At 41.6% G+C, this 19,501-nt stretch overlaps 1 protein-coding gene across 3 annotated transcripts; it reads right to left on the reverse strand.

Annotated features, from left to right (window-relative positions):
• Positions 1–736: 736 nt before the first annotated feature.
• rbm25a (RNA binding motif protein 25a) lies at positions 737–19,501 on the reverse strand. 3 transcript variants are annotated; one of them, XM_050061371.1, is made up of 18 exons: positions 19,319–19,501; positions 18,900–19,027; positions 18,301–18,350; positions 17,547–17,714; positions 15,778–15,835; positions 14,157–14,317; positions 13,859–14,053; positions 13,671–13,751; positions 8,140–8,414; positions 5,528–5,639; positions 5,334–5,423; positions 5,124–5,197; positions 4,891–5,041; positions 2,850–3,267; positions 2,461–2,765; positions 2,179–2,277; positions 1,980–2,027; positions 737–1,200 (listed from the first exon to the last, which is right to left on the reverse strand). In XM_050061371.1, exons 2-18 carry the CDS (start codon positions 19,003–19,005, stop codon positions 1,108–1,110), a joined length of 2,484 nt encoding a protein of 827 aa, XP_049917328.1. In that variant the 5' UTR covers positions 19,006–19,027; positions 19,319–19,501; the 3' UTR covers positions 737–1,107. The 3 variants fall into 3 exon arrangements, with proteins under 3 accessions (XP_049917328.1, XP_049917326.1, XP_049917327.1); XM_050061369.1 differs by having other exon boundaries at positions 13,671–13,754; XM_050061370.1 differs by lacking the exon at positions 19,319–19,501 and adding an exon at positions 19,188–19,211 and having other exon boundaries at positions 13,671–13,754.

Consider the following 19,501-nt stretch of genomic DNA (forward strand, 5'->3'; position numbering starts at 1 on the left):
AAAAGACATGAACAAAAATACAGAATAGAAAAAAATACAATAAAAATACGAAAAAGATATTAAAAATAACAATAACATGTACAGTATAACTGTTTCAGAATGAGAGAGCTGTAAAGTATGGTGCAGGATGTGCAAAAGTTCACAGTAAATACGTATTCATGTATTTTTAATACTTTGTGGCCTAAACACTGTCAGATTAAATTTTAGAATTATTGGTGTTAGCTATGTTTAACTTTACCTAATATTAAATGCCTGACTGGAGCTGATGTAAACATTCAGTGGAGAAAATAAATATATTGTTTGGTCATAATAGAATGGTGCATGGACTCATTTTAAAAACTTGTAAATTACAATAATTAATGTGATATTTTGCAAGAATAAAAATACATTTTAAAAACTTTGTTGAATGAATTTTATATTTTAACAAAAAGTCTGTATACCCCAAAAGGAGATTATCATGGTTAAGAAGTTAAGTCACTCATAAACAATTATTTTTAACTTTTATTTTGGCACAGCGCTCCTGTTGTTACAATTAAAGTACCTTTGGGGGGAACAACTGTTTGTAAATTAGAGATTGTGCTAATCGCATCTATCTACAGACGTCTGATCATTTGAGAGGGAGTTTAGTGATATTGGAATTGTGTTTTAAAAACTTAGACCACCTATTTAAATAAAACAAAGTTTCTCCTGCATAGCTGCATTTAAAACCAGCCAAATGAAGAAAAGAGACAACCACTATTTTGTAAAAAAGCATATTTATTAGTTCACACAACAGAGCAGTGCCTCAACATGACGACAGTAAATCAAAGCAGAATGAGTCCAACATATTGGAGAACAGATCGGTGTATTGCAACTGTCTTTTGCCTCCACAGCATCAACAAAGGAAAAGAATACAACCAAAGTTTTATCATGCAGTATGTTTGTGCAAACCCTTTCTGTTCACAGCTCAGACTTTCCCTTCCAAACACACACACGTACAAGGCAGCAGCTCCTTGCTGACGGAATGGAGGGGTGTATGGGCACATGTTGTTTACAGCCTGCTGGACCAGAAAACTGTCGGCAGCAGAGCTGTGATCTAAGGAAGTCAGTCAGAGAGACGTGTGGTCTTTATTTCACAAGTCCGATCTTCTTTGCTTCTGTTTCATATATTAAGAGCCTCCACATTTTTACTATGAAGACTTCTGCCTCTTCATCGAGAACCTAAACACAAAAAGGGTTGGTGAGACAAACAGCTCAATAAATCTGTTAAATAGATCTGACTTGTTATATGTTGCATTTTCCAGTTTATCTAAAGGACAGAGTAATGCTCGCAACTCTGAGACAGTACTAAAGCACAGTGGTACTTTTAGGGTGCGTTCACACCTGCCCTGTTTGGTTCGGTTCAATCAAACTCAAGTTTGTTTGCCCCCTCAGTGCGGTTCGTTTGGGCAGGTGTGAACACAGCAATAACACTCAGGTGCGCACCAAAACAACTGGACCGAGACCTTCTTGAAGAGGTGGTCTCAGTCCGGTTACAAACGAACTCTGGTGTGGTTCATTTGAGGTGAGAACGTGTTCTGACCTGGATCTGAACCATCTGCAGTCACATGACACATTGTTTGGGTTAAACATGAGCATGTTACAGTCCTGGAGGATTATTAATGTGCACCTTGATGATGGCACAAGAGGACAGAAGTTCAGAGATTACCAGAGGAATTAAAATTCATCCTCTGAGAGACCATGAATTTCTGTATCAAATGTCATGTCAGTCCATCCAACAGTTGATAAGACATGCCACAAATGTGAACCTCACTGGTGCTTAATGAAAAGCCAGGGGTTAACCAAGTCGTTGGACGGATACAGCGTCTGGGGACCATGAATGTTAGGACAAATGTGAGATATTTCAGTCTGGATTAAAGTGTTGGACCGACTGCAGACAGACCAACATTACCATTGCTAAAGCTGTGCTACTGTCATGGCAAAAAACTGACTCAACTCACCATAGCAACATCATCAAGAATACCCTGAGGGGTGCTGTGTGCCATCACCTGGGGAGAAAGAAAGCAACACTTAAAATGAGCAACGATGCAACACAATGAATTTCAGGGCACACACACAAATAATATATAAATAAAAATCAATGACTATTCCTCATGAATATATGCAGAGGCTTTCTTGTTTTGCATGGCATTCACGAACCTTTGAGCAGACAAAATCAACCAGCGTGGGTTCCTCCTCGCCGATGTATTCAATAATCTTCTTATTGATCCATGGTCTAATGCGGCGATCCATGAGAGTCTACAGAGAGAACAATCAGAGCAGTACATGACTTCATTATCTATTACTGATGATGTTATGACAGCAAATAAACCACTCAATCATTACATCGATTAATGCAGCTGCAGAACTCAAACTCAGAATATTAAATCACTACACTCTCTTTGACCTTTTGAACACTGTAAAACATCAGAGGCTGTTTACCGAGTCGACCATAGCCCAGTCCAGAGGGTAGGAGAAGAGCTCAGGCCTGGCGGTGGGGATCTTCTCAATAAGGCTCTTTATGTGCTTGCGTTTCTCCTCCGTGTTGATGCTGCCTTTGGCCCCTGAAATTTCCGCCCCATCCAGCCCCAGACTCTTGTCGTCGTCACCATAGTCCAGTGGAACCAGTTTCCTTTTGCGAGGCTGCTCATCAGCCTCCTCATCATCAAACTTGTTGAAAACACTTTCCACGGTTGCCAGCTTCTTTCGCTTTCCAACGTTGAGCTGGCTGGGACTGTTGGTGGCACCTGGAGGAGAGAAACAATTGTTATTTCTGCACAAAGCAGCCGAAGAAACAGCTCCTTGTGTCAGTAGTTTACTGCTGTGCTCACCCAGTTTGAGACTGAGACCGATCTTGGGTCGGTGTTCCTCTGGAGGTTGAACCTCAGGAGTGTTTTCACCTGGAATGATGATGCCGCAGGGAGATTCGTTGCCGGGTGTGTTTGGAGTTGCGTTCCCACTGGCAGAGGACACTGAGGGAGCGGTGGTGATTGGTCGCATGATGGGTTTGAGTTGTGGCTTGGCCTCTTGTGAATCCTCACCATCGTGGTAGTCATCCTCCTCCCCTTCCTCTTCATCGTCGTCTGAATGCTGCGGGGGAGGTCGTGGTGGCATCGGCTCTGCGGGCCTTCCCGACCCTCTCTTCTCCCGATCCCGATCCCGATCCTTGCGAGACTTTTCCTGGGTCACTTCCTCCTCAGGTTCAAGTTTCAGAGGAGGCTGTCGTCTGCGCTCTGCTTCCTCCTCCATCTGCACAAACACACATGAACAATAGCCTCCTATTCTTGTGTACTTTTCATTTATGTGTGACGAATCAATATTTGGAGACTGATGGCATTTTAATAACAGATGCACTAACATCATTACAGATCGAACACCAAAAGGAAGTCAGACGACAGGGAAACTTTAACAGAAAAACTGAAGTCAACTATATGTGCACAAGTTCTTTACGAATAAATAAGTAAATAAAATAAAAAATCAGACAAACACACTGCCAGACAGATCACAGTCAGAAACCCTCTGTAAACACAAACAAAGTGGAACTTTTCCTCTCAGCACGAATGTGTATGAACTTAACAGTCATGTTCAGCGGTGGATACTGACTTATTGCTTCTAGACTTTGATCTGTTTTAGTGACAGGTGAGTGTGTGTGTGTGTGTTTGTGTATCTGCATCAGAGCAGAGAAAGGACTTCTCCTCACATTGCAAGCATCTGACCCAACGGTCAATTTTGATTGGTAGAAACCGACTTCTGAGCCCAGATCTGAGAACACTTGATCCAAATGTCAAGTTCTTTTAGTCAATGTGAACCCTGTGTGCCGTATCTGGGCACAATATGCTGATCCCTGCCCGAGTCCACTTAAAATGGTGGTCTTTAATACAGTTCATTTGTACAGTATGGTACTCATCATTTTTGAGCACCAACTGTACCAAAACACAGAGGTAGACTGCTATTTAATGCAGCTACAAAGAATTTTTTACTGGTTATGAAATAGTCAAAATTTAATGCTGGTGACTCTGTATCAAATGGCAGTGCAGCCCGCCGCAGACAGACCCAGATCTGGCTTTGCTGCAGCCTTTAAGCTGCAGTCAAAAAGGCTCGCACCCAACAGCAGCGGCTCCTCTTCTGGCAAGGAGCAGAGCTTAGCCTCACTGCTCTGACAGTGTCCATTCATTCCCGTGAAAAATGTCTCTGCAATAGTCACTGGTATTTATCGGCTCCAGCTCGATCAGCTGTGATTAAAACATAACATCTGGGTGGACACACTCATTTTTGCCCCTTTTTCAGCATTATGCAAAGACACTGTCATCCGTCTGTCTCCGTCCAAGCAGCGCTCGAATACCATTCCAAATTAGTCTGCACAAAATTTGAGAGACTGAATAGGCAACAGATATAAAAAAAGAAGTAACCAGTGAAACATTTTCACCTGCCTCCATGCTGCTTTCTACTGTTTACTAACGGTGCATTCATTAAGCCGAACATAACACATCACAGAAACCCACGAAAAACATGCCCATCTACTGGCAAAGTTTTCCCAGGTTTAAAAAAAATCTGCATATCAGCACCAACTTCAGTGTTAGTCAGACTTCGGATGACATTATTTCAAATACAAGGACAAATCACTGTGTAATGATCTTTCCTTTCATCCAGCTGCTCTGTTACTTCCTTTAATTTGTTATGCACATGTATACTTGCAGAGAGCTGAACAGAAACTCAGTTGTCTGTATGTGAGGCAGTGCAGTAGCAGTGTCTCCGGGACAAATCTACCCTGATTATGGAAACTAGGTTTCTAGTTCACATGACATATGAGAAATCATCTTACTGGAAAAAGTCACGTTACTAAAATGTATATAAACGAAATGAGTGACTCACCCTCTGCAGCTCAGCATCAGGGTCAGGGTGACCTTCAGCCAGAAGCCTCTGTCTGATCTCCTCCAGCTCCTCCTTCTCCCTCTTTCGGTCTCGCTCGTCCAATTCTGTCTCCTTTTCTCTGTCACGGAGTCGCTTCTGCAAAGCGCTGCCCCTGAGAATGAGAATGAGAAGTGTATGCAAAACACAAGCAAAAGTGTGCGGCTCACACTTCTAATGTGCATTAAGATAATCACCTGTAATATTTTGGGTCGTCTCTGTCGTCGTCATAATCTTCAAGGAATTCTTTCAGTCTTTTGGCTTCTTTCATCTGAATTTAAACACAGTAGCAATTTGTATATCTGCAAACATCCAGTTACTCATCCTCACATATCTGACATTACAAACTGTATAGCAATAATCATTTGCTAGCAATTTAATATAGTGTGGTCTGCGGTCATGTATACCATTTCACGACGCCTCTCGTCCTCCCTCTCTGTTTCTTTGCTGTAGTCACGAGCCTTCTTCCTCTCCCGGATCTCCCAGTTTTTCAGGCGCTTAAAGAAGAAAAACAACTCTGTCATCAAACTAATTTCTTTTGGTGCTATTACTTAAACTTAAGTTTAATGAATCAAAATGTTAGTTGAGATTATACACGTACTTCTTGGTAAGCAGCCTCCTTGTCTCTAAGCCTCCTCTCGAGTCTCCTCCGTTCGTACACGTCTTCCTCATCTTCTTCACGGTCTCGTTTTTTATCTTCTCTAGTCCGCTCTCTGCAGAAGACAAATAAATTACTTTAACACCAGTCACCCATGACCTTAAAATTGAAATGAGAGAGAAAATGTGAATAATTTAACAAAAACTCAAACACTTATTTCACTTGTAGTCAGTCTTGTGAATTTGGCCATTAGCCAGCACCAACTGTCAAAGGCAGAGCTGCATTTTACTACAGCAGTTTATCCAGGTCATATTTGCATGAATCAGCACACTTGTTTTCCTGAATGAATTACAGGTATTTGCTGCACCGTGTCCTGATAGCAAGTGAGCGTTTAACTACTGCAGTGCATCATATGACATCATAGCTCCCCAATCACCCTGACTCCGTTAAATACACACTTCTACTAAGCCATGTAAACAAACCATGCACCTCAGCCTATCTGCTGTGTGCTCCAGATCAGACTGGAGACGTAACCTATTAAAAGATGGGAGAGTGCCTGCTTTCTTCCTACATGTTTTATATCGTGATATTTACTTGAAGTGACATACAATATAGCAAACTGCCTGTAGGTTGTAAAGATGAGGAAAAAACAAAAATAAAAATCAGTACAGCATAGTATTGCAATTTTTTTGTGTGGCAATATCGTCACACAGTGGCAAGTATCAATTTTTTTAAATTATATAAATTATTAATATTACAAATACAAATTAAACTTTAGGTAGCCTACAGTATAAGCCTTTAATAGAATCAATTGCTTTTTCAGACCACTAGGTACATTCTGATGCAAAAAAAGACAATGAAATGAACAGACTGAAAACTTGATCCCATTAGATAAAACAAATTTTGACACAGTTTTCCTTTGGGGACATAAATTACAGTCTATTTTATCGCAATACTCAGCCTATCGCAACATATTTAAAATCGCAATAATACTGTATCATGATAATGTCGTATTGTGGATCCTCTGGTGATTCCCACCCCGAACAGGTTGTTATTTGCGAGGGTCATTTACCAGAAACTTTCATCTCCCATGGCGACCTCCCTCCAGCCAGCTACCAACTTATTCTGGTTGTCGTGATACAAGGAGGGATTGTATAGTTAGTCCCTTATTTCAACTTCATGAATCAGCTGTTGCAGCACATTCAACGTGACGCCTGACGCCTGAACGCAACACAGACTCTGCTCCATTGGTGCCGTGCTGCGGGTTTGGGCCGTGCTCGGTTATAATTGTCTCGGACTCGAGTCAGGTTCAGTCAGGAAAATGCGGCCCGAGCTGCGCTCTAGTGTGGTTACCTGTGTGTGTGTGTGTGTGTGTGTGTGCGCGCGCTTGGGTCTGTGTGCGGGTGTGTGCACATCGGGGCGAAACTCGATACAGATACAGATACAGAGAGCAGAGGAGAATTGTAAACGCGCGACCATGTAGAAATTACATGCTGTCATGTAAATAAGATAATAACATATTTAGTTTGTTTAATAAAAGGACACGGTATAGACCTGTTCCATAGGCCTGGATATGAAGTGTCCATAGCGCCAAATAATATAACGGTAGTTTCTAAAGAGCTAAAACTAAAAACATAATAATTTTTTAAAAAATCAGCAGCGGCGTTCATATTTCAGCAGCGGCGGTGCACCGCTCCCAGTTGCATATAGGGGAAACACTGATATCAACCGAAGTTGAGTGAAAGCTCCAGAACAGCTGCTACACAGACCTTGAGGAGACTGTTTTATCAACTATCCTTATGAAAATGACCATCGACATGTTTTAATAAGACTGTGTCAGGGGTAAGTTGAAATGTATACCCATTTTGGAGGCTGTGCAGCTCTCTTGATTTGTATGACATTATACTGAAAGCCGACCAGCTGGTGTAATGCCACTCCAGATGAGGACAGACTTTGTTTGTACGTGAGCTAGGTGAAAATGAGAATGAGGTTAATTTTTTTTTTACTGCCCTGTTAGCAAGGACATAAGATGTCCTTTTAGGTAAAATGACATTCATTTATGTTAATTTCTTTTGGGCTGAAAGACTTGAGTTATGCTTCAGGCAGGGCACCTTTTTTGTAGCAGATTTTATTTGCCAGGCTTAGGAGGGAAGGCAGAATATTTTGTTTATGACAGAGTTGTAAAATAACCTGTATCTGTGCAATGACCACTGCAAATGTACACTCACTGGCCACTTTATTAGGTACACCTGTTCAACTGCTCATTAACACAAATAGCATATCAGCCAACCATGTGGCAGCAACACAATGCATTTAGGCATGTAGACATGGTGAAGACGACCTGCTGAAGTTCAAACCGAGCATCAGAATGAGGAAGAAAGGTGATTTAAGTGACTTTGAACGTGGCATGGTTGTTGGTGCCAGACGGGCTGGTCTGAGCCAGCACCTTGTAGAATCTATGCCACAAAGAGTATGGGAAGTTCTGTAGGCAAAAGGTGTCCAACCTGGTACTAGCAAGGTGTACTTAATAAAGTGGTCGGCGAGTGTTCTTTTGGAGTGTAGATGTTTTATACAGATAGTGTCACAATCAACCATGTGCTTTGACTCCCACTGACCTCGATCTGCTGCGGTCTTCACTGACGTCTCGACTCCTCTCCCTCTCCCGCTCCCTCTCCCGCTCCTTCGTCCTCTCCCGTTCGCGATCCCTCTCCCGCTCCCGGTCGCGATCTCGGTCTCTTTCCCGCTCCTTGTCCCTTTCTCTCTCCCTTTCCTTCTCTTTCTCACGGTCGCGGCGCTCCCTCTCACGCTCCCGCTCTTTGTCCCTCTCTCTCCTTTCCCTCTCGATCTCCAGCCGCTCCTTTTCTTTCTTTCCTTTTTCCTCCTCAAGTTTCTGCAGGAGCCCAACAGGAAGAAAAGGGGGAAACAAAGTGTGTTATTAGTTTCTCAACAACAGAAAAGTCATAATAAAATACATAAAAACACGTAATCAGCACGATACTGAAAATAAAATTGACTCCCTTGGCCAGACATGCTCACATACTGCCATGACTCATTGCATTGGAGAGGCTTGCGGCTGCAAGTGAGGAAGTCCTCTTAGCCCTGGTCTTTCCTCCAGGAAGAGTGGTCCGCTGTTTGAGCAGGTTTAATGCAGATACTGCTCAATTCAGGACACGCTTACTTAAAACCACAAATTACAGTTCAATCTTAAAGAACACCTAAAAAATTACAGTAACCTGTGCTTAAGGAAGGAGTTACAGCAGGAGAGGAAGTTAACCCGTCTACGAGCAAAACTTTTTTTTTAATCAGCACTTTTTTTACTTCTAAACATTTGCATTATTGTATTTTTGTTACATCAGAGGTCATTTCCTGTCCAGTGTCCAGCTCCTCTCTTTATCACATAAGCTTATATTGAGTGATTTTCCACATATGTAACAGGTCAACTTGTCCTCTGCAGTTACTCTATGGAGATCTGAGATTATGCTCTGATGTAATTTGAGGCCATTCCAATAAATACATACTGGTAGAACCCACATCCGCCCACTTTCCCAATCAATGTGTATTCAGGCAAATGCTGAGAAGTAATAGATTTGACCTCATGCAGGAGATGCTGTAGGTTAAAATGCATATGCTGTCCACAGCGTCACCATGTGAATACAGTGTGAGTGGTACACATTAACGTAATGCTTTCTACACTCTGCATTACATGATTCTTTGGGTTTAAGGGTTTCATTTGAAGTAGGACTACTCATACTACACTTAAAAGCATTTACCAAGTGCCAAGTCAGCTTTGAACTATTAGGTCAGCAAGTTCTAACTATACACTTAAGATCACCACTATATAATGCCCTGGTTTAGTCTTACCTATGGGTGCCAAGTGGATTAAAACAAGCCCAAGCTTAACATGGCAAATGGCCCAACTTAGTGGATTACATAATCAGCTCCCATGTGTTTTCTACATGGTCATCTGAGACACAGTGGAACACTGCCAGAGTGAAACACAAGAGCTCCCCTGCAGCAGTAAGGGAGGTCTGTATGCAGCAGAATAACAGACCCAGGAACAGCGAGGACATTGTGCTGCTGAAGTTGTTTTTTTAACACTGACATTGTAATCTTTTGTGCTAAATAGGGTTGGGGACCGAAACCGGATCCTACACGACCAGAACCTACCAGACTGAATTACAATGCAGATTTGGGTGCCTCATTTTGGTGCCGGATTGTTTGTGTGTGAAGGTGATACGTGACAGTTGATCCCAACTCAAAATTTATTTTGCTGTTATTTGTACTGTGACTGTTTCTAGTGTTAAAGGTCCAGTGTGTTGGATTTAGGGGCATCTATTGGCTGAAATTGTATATAATACTCCTAACTATGTTTTCATTGATTCATAATCACCTGAAAATAAGAATTGTTGTTGTCATTACCTTAGACTGAACCGTTTATATCTACATATGGAGCAGGTCCTCTCCCATGCAGTCTGCCATGTGTTTCTACAGTAGCCCAAAACAGACAAAACAAACACCATCGTAGTTCTCCGACATGCGTGGCGAACCAGAGAAGTTTCAGTTTCTGCAACCTCACCACTAGATGCCACTAAATCCTACAAATTGGATTTCTGAATCATTGTAGTTGGGCTAGGTTTTATTTATTATGCACTCTGTAGCTGTATGTAGCTGTATAATGTAGGAAAACAAAAGTATCAGATCGGGACTCAGTATCTGCAGATACTCAATATTAAAACGACTCCGATGGGGATCGGGGGCAAATAAACCAGACTGGAACATCCCTAGTGTTTTGTATTTATTCATATTTATATATTATATAAGTATACTTTAAATTCTTAAGCGTTAACATGTTGTTCAATTTCAGGTTCAAATATGCCTTTGAAATAAAAAACTGTTCTTTAATGTCACTGACTGATGTCTGTGCTTTATTTTGTTCAGGCACCGGCACCATTTTTAAAGTACTGTTTTCGTGCCGGTATCGGAGAATCCCAAACAATACCCAACCCTAGTAATAAACAGTAAATATAATTCAAATAAAAGTGGACACTATTTTTTTTTAACTTACAGCATAAATTAGTTTAAAGTCCAGGAATGGGTGGAACTGTTCTACTAATTATGCTGATATAATGTTTTTATTTGCAGAGATTCAAAGAGAAAAGTCATCAGACGTGCTTTTAGACGCTACAGATTCTGTACCTCTTGCAAAATCAATTCCCTCTTGGCAAAACTGTACCTTTGTGGTTTGAAGACTTCCAATACCAGTTAATCTGGTACATAATCCAATTCACACTAAGTACTGACCATTTGTCTGCTCTCTAACTAGTTGACATAAAAATCATGGCATTTTCTACAGACCGTTTTGGAGCTATTGGTGTGCAACTCACAGGTTTCAGCGCCTCTCTGCCCCTACACATCCTACTGGCTACGAGTGGGAGGAAAAGCAGGTCATGTGCAAAGTCGAAAAAATCAGGAAAAACGTCCAAACGATAACCTGTGAAGCAGTTTATCTAGTGACAGTTGATCCACATAATTAACATCAATAACAACTTGTTCTTAAATTCATGTCTGAAACAGGTCAGATAATCTATTTCATTTTGCCACGGAAAGGAAATCAGTGAAACAGTCTTACCTGTAGGTTGTCTTCTGGTGTCTCTTTGGCCTCTCCAACCCAATAAATAATATAATAAACACCAACTGACTCAGGCCCACAGCTCAAACAGTCTTTAACTGATTCAATAAATGACGGTTGTGGGTGCAAAGTGCTGTTGGAGCTGTGGGTCTGACTGCTGTTCAGTGACAAACAAAAATTAAAAAGGGGAAAGGATGGAAGAGGTCTCTGAACTATCTGTTCTGTGTGAGCTATATGTTCTACATTGTAATTTAGATCGACTTGATTCAAAATAGCATTTGCAAACCTTGGTTAGCATTTTTTCATCCATTTCGGAGGGAGGGCTTTCACACTTCTGGGCGATTCATGGTGTCTTAAAAGTATAACCATAGCCCCATTTCCACCAAGCAGTACGGTACAGTTAAGTTCAGCTCTGTACGCTTTTTGTCTGTTTCCACTGTGAAAAGTTGTGGATGGTACCAATGGAACCGTTCTCTAGTGTCCCCATTTTTGGTCCCCACTCTGTTGGGGTACCTAGCACACAGATCTGGTACTAAAAGGTGGAGCTGTGAACACTGCAGTCCTTTCACTGGTCAATAGAGGGCGGTCACCGGCTGATTTTGAAGCTTATGTAACAGTGGAGAGTTTCACATACATTAGTAAACTGTAACTATAAAATGAAAGGATGTCTTGCTGCCTCTCACAGCAGCTGGAGACTGAGGGAAAAAAATAATTTAATCCACTGGGCCGACTGCCGGCAACTTTTAAGGTGGAACGTTTACTTGTAATGTCACTCAATGCATGAGGTGACGACGTGAATCCATCAACACCTTAAATCTCTGACCATTAGTTCTCTCTTGGATGACAGAGACTTTTAATCATGAGTGTTTTTTCAATTGTTTAGAAATATATATTAATTTCAGATTATGTGAACTGCATATATTCTAATCCTCATTCGGAGGAAAAAAAGTGTTGTGGAGCCCCGTTCCTGTGGGCTACGGCAACACTAAACCCCTGAGCTTGTCTGAGAAGGACTAAACGCACAGACCTAGGGTCTCGGTACAATGTCAGAGGGGTAACTTTTGGTTGCAAAGATACTATACTGAAAATGTTTGGTGGAAACGGGGCTTACCTGGCTCTCATTGTATTGTCCTGTTTACTATCTTTCCATTCTACAACTTACCTCTTGTTCTAATATTGTTATTGTGTGACTTTCGGAACTGGACTAAGGTACAGCCACAGGAGTACAGGGGCTTAAATGTATCACCGACACTGTGGAGAAACCTACGTCACGTCATGAGGGAAAAACGTTTTCAATGGGCTTGGGGAAACAGCATTTTTAGGCTAAAACACACACACTTAAACCAAAATATGGATTTTTGGAATACATCAGGAACACTACTACAAAGCTACAGAATGTTGAAAGGGGGCTGCATTACTTTGTCCCTTTAGCTTTGTCCTCCTCACTCAAAGACTGATGTCAATGTGATTCACAAATACATTCATATCTCTATTTCCCTGATCTCTCACTGTTTAAGGAAAGGGGCGGGGATGGAGTCACTAAGACACAGAACAGACAAAAGAAAAAGTAAATGTTTGAAAAAAGAAAGAAAGAAAGAAATAATAAATACAAGCTCTTACCTTGTACGTCTTCAGACCACAGAGTGCTGTGGAGGGGCGCTCCCTGCTTTAGTAATACTACAGGCTGCAGTTCAAACTACTGCAGTGGTTAGGCTCATTCAGTCTGTGTGTGTTCTTCAAACACATCATTTATCATGTGAGGACCTGCAGAGGTTCACTGAGCTGCCCCGCCCTCTAAAACATGAACGTGTTCAAGTACAACATGCTACATTTGGACATCACTGGCAACTTATCCATCCCAGCTCCAGCACCACTTTATATCCCTGAATAAGTAAGACTAATGGAAGTGAACTGAGAGCCAGTTGCCCCTCTGCAAAGCCTCCAGCAGGGAGCGCCCAACATGAGTAAAGTAGAAAAGAAAGATCATACTTACATCCTATCCTCGCAACTTTTTCCAAAGCTGAGATTCTGAGATTCATCTTGCTCTAGTCACCAAATGAACTCTACCACATTGGTGGGGTTTAATCAATAGATTAGCTTTAGATGGAATTTAACATTGTGTCCATGCACTCTGTGTGATGACTTTAGCTTGTGCAGAGCTAAAACCTTTAGTCTCAAATCAGTATTATGAATAATAATAGCTTCATGCCCAATTTGGAACAACTGACAGATACTATGAGGCCATCTATGAGTGGGTGATGTAGTACTGGAACACTTTAAGACTTTAATAGATATAATAAAATCTTAGAATTAACATGTACTATTCCTTTAATGTTTGAATTTCACTATCTAATCCATATATTAACACACTACTTCCTGACTATAGCTGACAGTAACAGAACAGTCTGATGGAGCAACTACCTCCATTTGCTGCTGAGGAGTTTCTAATTATGAATGTGGAGGATGTCTTCTCCAAGACCTAAATGACAGAGTAATAACAGCAGTTTGATACATTACCTTGTGCGTGTCCCGGAATTTACTGATCTCTCTGGAAATCAAGTCTCTCTTGTCATCTTCCATCTCCATGGCATTGATATCCTCCTTACACAAAGGAGAGAAAGAGGAGGAAAAAAACCCACTAAGTGCTCATTGGTTAAAATAAATAAGGTACAATTCGACAACATCTAACATGATGCAAACAATACCTCCTCTTTCTTCTCTTTCCGCTTCTTGTTGCGAGGCTGACTGTCCGCATCCTGCGAGGGAGCATTGAGCTCACTAGCATACTCTCGAATAAGCACGTCTATTGCCGCTTTAACAACCTGGTCCCGACGCAGGGTTTCTTCATCAAGAACCTCCTCCTCGTCATCATCCCCGTTCTTTGAGCCACCACTTGCTCCCTGCATGTTGAAGCCAGAAAAATGGCAAACAAACATATAAACCCAATTTAATAAAAGTATCAACGTAACAGAAATGTTTATCTTTTACAGGTGAACAGCATACCCCGTTGGCACTCCTCTTCTTCGCCTTCCACTCATCTAGCTGGGCCTTGGTTTTGGCATCTACCTTTACCAACAACTTCTTATCACCCAACAGCAGCTCGTGTAGAAGTCTGAGGGCTCGCAGTGTCGATTCAGGCTCTTTATACTCACAGAACCCAAAAGCTTCCAAGAGAGGAGAGCAGAAAGAAAGTTAGAACCAAAAAATAAAAAAATCAATAAACAACTTAAGCTCATTTTCTGCTTGCCTATACTTTTTGGCACTCTCTGACAAAAGCCCCAGATCAGGGGCAAATTGGCATTGGCTCGGCGCTTGCATATCGGCACGCTATTTACATACTAACATTATGTTTTAATGTTTTTCTTTGTATGTATAATTTTTGTTGGACCCCAGGAAGAATAGCTGCAGTTTTGCTGCAGCTAATGGGGATCTTAATAAACTAACTAATATATGAACTGTTCAAAGACATGAGCCGATGCATCGAAAGCGCTAAACCTGTTGGGAACTTCTTCTGTGAGCTACATTCACAAAAGCACAAGACACAAGTGTAGGATAAAGCCAAGCAGCACTATGGGGCTTTTCAAGGTGTGTGTGTGTGTGTGTGTGTTTGGGATAGAGAAAGTGACAGAGAGAGGGAAAGATAAGGTGGAAGGTGGACTATTTCACACAATGTTTCTGTACATTATTAGCCTAATAACTTACTCAGAATGCTGCTTTGTTTGTTTTTTGACTTTGATATTTTCTAGTTAGCACCCTCTGGCCTCTGGATATGGTTCAACACGCACATAACATGACATTCTCATTGAGGAGTTTGACAAAGAATTCTATTTCAAAGAGTCTCTTCTGTAACTTAGTGCCCAAAAAGGTTTTAAAGCTGTAAAAAGTACAGTGATGTGAATACAGTAACTTTCTAAGTGTCTGGTACAGTTAAGCCCAGTTCGGACCAAAGATTAGTGAAGAGATGAAACCATTTGCAACTCAGCTGGTCAAATTGCTGCTTTAAGGACGTAAGGCATGTCGCCTATTTCAACAGCTAATCAGCTTGTCCTGAAGTCCTCTGGTAAAGTCAAAATGACCTCAGACGGCGTGTTCGCGGCAGGTGCTCCGTCCCCACCGAGCCCACAGTTTCTGTTCTCACATGTGCTGGTGTCAAACGATGGGTGGCTGCTGCTGCTTGCTGTATGTGCTTATGCCCCTCCCACACACACAAACTATCACTGACTGATTGTCACTGCTTATTTATATTACTGTGGCATATTAATTATGAATACAGTTCATCTGATGCTTGTTTTGTTTCTGTTTTTCACCGTTTCATCACTACTACAAATGCAGCTGTAGCCAGTATCTCACTATCACTATCCTCATTCATATTTTAAGAAGCTATAAATTATATTCAGCCACAAAATAAGTCTGGAAAGCTGGAAAACAGAGCAGAAAAACAGAGAATTGTTGCATAGAGATGATACACCATCTTATCTAGTTGCATTGGTGTGAACCGGCAGGTTTTTAGAAAACGCAGAACAGCGCATTGCAAGTAGTTGTCTGTTTCAACTCGTCTTGTCGCGAACCTTTGGTCTGAACTGGGCTTTACATTCATGAAGAGAAGATTGTTAAAATGTTTTACCTTGAAGTTTCCCAGAGGCACCTTGGACCCTTTTCCAGCTTAGAACAATACCACATTTCTATATTGGAAAAAATAAATAAATAAATAAGACAACAGAAAACAGGAATTATTTAATTTCATATTACAGATGCTAATATTCAAAGTTATACTATGCCAAAATTGTTGGTTACTCATTATAAACAGCATTGCCAGCAAAAGTCAAAGCCAACCTCAGATTCTCTCACTTGGCATTTTGCCACACTATATTTGTATTTTTTTGGGCGCTGTGTCTGTGATTTTTGTAGCTTTCTCTTGAGTCCCTGTCAGTACGGTACAGTTCAGTTCAGTTCAGTACACTTTTAGTCTGTTTCCATTGTGAAAAGTTGTGGATGGTACCTAGCACACAGATCTGGTACTAAAAGGTGGAGCTGTGAACACTGCAGTCTGATTGGTCAGTAGAGGACGGTCACTCTGCTCAGGGCTGAGTTGTGGCTGGTTTTGAGGCTCATGTAACCACTGTTCATACTGTGGAGAGGTTTATTGGTAAACTGTAACTATAAAATGAAAGGATGTTTTGCTGCCTCTCACAGCAGCTGGAGTCTGAGAAAAAAATAACTTAATTCACTGGGCCGACTGCCGGCAACTTTTAAGGTGGAACATTAACTTGGAATGTTACTCAATGCATGAGCTGATGACGTGAATCTATCAACACATCTTGACATACACTTTTAGTAATGAGTGGATCTTCAAGCATTTATATATATTAATTTCGACCGGGATGGCATATTTTGCAATCCTCACTCAGAGAAAATAAAAAAGCATAGTGGACCGTTGTTCGTGGGCTTCAGCAACATTAAACCCCCGAGATTGCCTTACAAGGACTAAATGGACAAACCAGCTGTTTTTAAAATATCCCATGGAGAGAGACTCTCACTGCAGCCTGTTTTATTTTGTTCTGAAAATGTCGGCGTGCAGCCTCGTTCTGTGGACGATAAACGAGGTGCAGACTGAAGGAGGAAATACAGTGAGTGCTGGATGAAGCAGTGAGTGACAACAACCCCGCCCACATTTAAGAGTACTGTTTGCTGTGGAAACATTAGGGTCTAGGTACTGAAGGGTTACTGTTGGTTCCAAAGGTACCATACCTAAAGTGTTTGGTGGAAACAGGGCTTTAGATGCATGCTACTTACAGGCTGACATCTAGTCGCTATCTTTGTAAAAAGTCTGAACCTCATCTGCACACTGTGCCCAGGAACATCCCAAAAATAGCAAAATAAGCAGAAAGTAAGAAAAAACAGGGAGCGTTTATGCAGATAAATAAACTGCCACACACTCTTAAAGGGTCATAAGTAATGACCGAGAGGGATTTTCTTTGTATGAGTCTAGACATTTTTTTTTTTAGGAAAATCCTGAATAGTATGTTTTTAAGTAATGATTAAATTGCCCCTGATGAGAAAGTTTGCACAATATTATTTGTGCATCCCTGAGTCATTTCTGCCCAGGGATTTTTCACTGTCATGAGCAGCCATGATAAAAATCTGTTATGTAGGTATTATGCAATTTCTTTTTTCTGTAAGACTGTGTTGCAATGATACAATGGTGCCACATACCTAAATGATGTGTTGGAGGTTTGAGCTTGTACAAACTGTAACAGTCTATCACCTTCAGCTGTAAGCAATTTACTGTACCTATTATTTTACCATTCTGCTCTTACAATATTCATAGCTTGACTTACATCTGATCATTTTCTGACTACCAACAGGTGGAGTGGGTTTAAGCAGTGAACTCACCGCTAGAAGCTGTCTGACCAACATGTCAGATCCCTTTTCAGAGATGTTCCCTACAAATACAGTGGTGGTGGGGCCGCCGCTGTCGTCTGTGTCCTTGGCTCTGATGGCAGGCTCCTTCTTTGGAAGCATTGGCTTCTGTGCTACAGCGACTGTGGTCGGGACAAGAACCTGCGACATCAAATTACATTTTAGATATTCAATTGGTACTCTGATCCAGAGCAACAATACAGACACTAAGACAGGGGTGTCAAACATACGGCCCGGGTCCAATCTGGCCCACTGGGTGACCTTGCACACCTAATAGTGATGCAATTATGAAGGCTAAGAGGTGCCAGGTTTCGGGAGCAAGTTAAACATTGAGCTTTCTTCATGTAAAATGTAGCCTCAGAGGCTTTTCCACCCTGACCAGAATACAGTTCTTTTATTTTACTTTAATTGGGTGTGGTGATGTTAGGATTACGACACAGGACAGAAAATAGAAAAATGTGCATGTAATGACAGCGAGTAGTCGCCTGAGTGAATGTGGAAAAACTGAGAAATGTTGAAATTGCAGTTATTCTTCTGAAGACATCACAGGCTATTACAAGAATTTAGAGTACCGGGGGGGGGGGGTTAAACTGCCTCAGTCCAGAAGCAGTCTTGCCAATAACAAACTGCATGGACTGAGCTACACTGAAAATGTGTAAGGTTTATGTAAGTAATAGCAGGTCATACAGAACTGGCATGCAGTGGGAACTCCTGTCTCGAAACTCACTGTGGGTGTGGGGGTCACGACACCCATGTGAACTGGGATCATGGGAGTACCTGAAAATAGATACAAAACAAATATCACAAACTCAAAGCATGTCCAGAGGCACACAACGTGTTGAACAACCACAGACAATGACATTTTGTTTCTTGTGCCAGTATGCAACGTTATAACCCACAAGGTTTACCAAACAAATATTTGCAACTGTCTTCCTGTTCATGTAGTAAGTATAATTTGTGTCTGATGTCAGTCATAGTCTCTGTACTGTTCCCTACCATTCCCAGATGGGGGTCACTTATCTTTTGTTTCTCGTTCCGACGGCAGTATCTTGGAAAATTCTCAGATATTCTATTGTTCGTTGAAGTCTCAGGCTGAGATTTAATCAAAATATGAGCCCAGAAGGCAAAGCTTTGTCAGAAAAACAATGCATCTGCTCTTCCTCTCACAGAGCTGGCCTAAGAGAACAAACACAGACTCTTGGCACTTCAAAATGTTCCTGTGCCCTCTGGTCCTAAGATTGTTTAATTAGAAACCTCACAAAGGATCCAGACCCTGGTTTAGTCACCCAGATGTTACTGCTGATGTGAGGTGTTCAAAAACGTTACCTGGCGGGACAGTGGGGGCAAACCCCGCATACTGAGGAGGTGGGATCCTGGGAGGAAGCTGCGGGATGCCAATCTGCTGGCGGTTGAGCGGAGGAGGGTATGACATCCTGAAATACAACTACAGGAACCTACAGGAGGGAGGAGAGGATGTTAAACTGGGGAGCAAAGGTAACACTGTTGACGTTATTCAGGGTTAAACTGGGTAATGTCAAGTTCATCATAGTATTACATTTTAAACATGACTAGCACAGCTAACTGCTAACGTTACAAACTAACCGTAAGTGATACCTGCTAAGTCAAAAGGTGGGCTTTCTCCACGTTTAACGGTAACTAGCTAGATTAGCTGAAGCTAGTTAGCACATACTGAGTGGCCTTGCTAGTTGTCGTTAGCTGCAGCGGTCATGTGAGAATTTACTCACCTGCTGTCACGTGTAAAATAAAACCCAGTGTCTAATAATGCGGAGGGTTATCCCAATAAAAGCCCATTAAATACGGTTAACGGGAAAACGTAACGCTAAAAATCAGCGTTGTAATTACCACCGGCGCGCTGTGAGATACCCTATGGATACAAATAACTGGGACCTATTCTTTTCGAAATGCAT

The sequence above is a fragment of the Epinephelus moara genome, chromosome 14 (genome assembly GCF_006386435.1).
Source record: "Epinephelus moara isolate mb chromosome 14, YSFRI_EMoa_1.0, whole genome shotgun sequence".
Lineage (NCBI taxonomy): Eukaryota > Metazoa > Chordata > Actinopteri > Perciformes > Serranidae > Epinephelus > Epinephelus moara.

Bases quoted from the DNA above. Each gene is read 5' to 3' on its own strand.
- rbm25a (XM_050061369.1), bottom strand. From the start codon at position 19,005: ATGTCATACCCTCCTCCGCTCAACCGCCAGCAGATTGGCATCCCGCAG. The intron at 18,351-18,899 runs GTAACGTTTTTG...ATCTATTTTCAG, and splicing joins TGCCCCCACTGTCCCGCCAG to GTACTCCCATGATCCCAGTT. The intron at 2,766-2,849 runs GTGAGCACAGCA...TCTCTCCTCCAG, and splicing joins CGGTCTCAGTCTCAAACTGG to GTGCCACCAACAGTCCCAGC.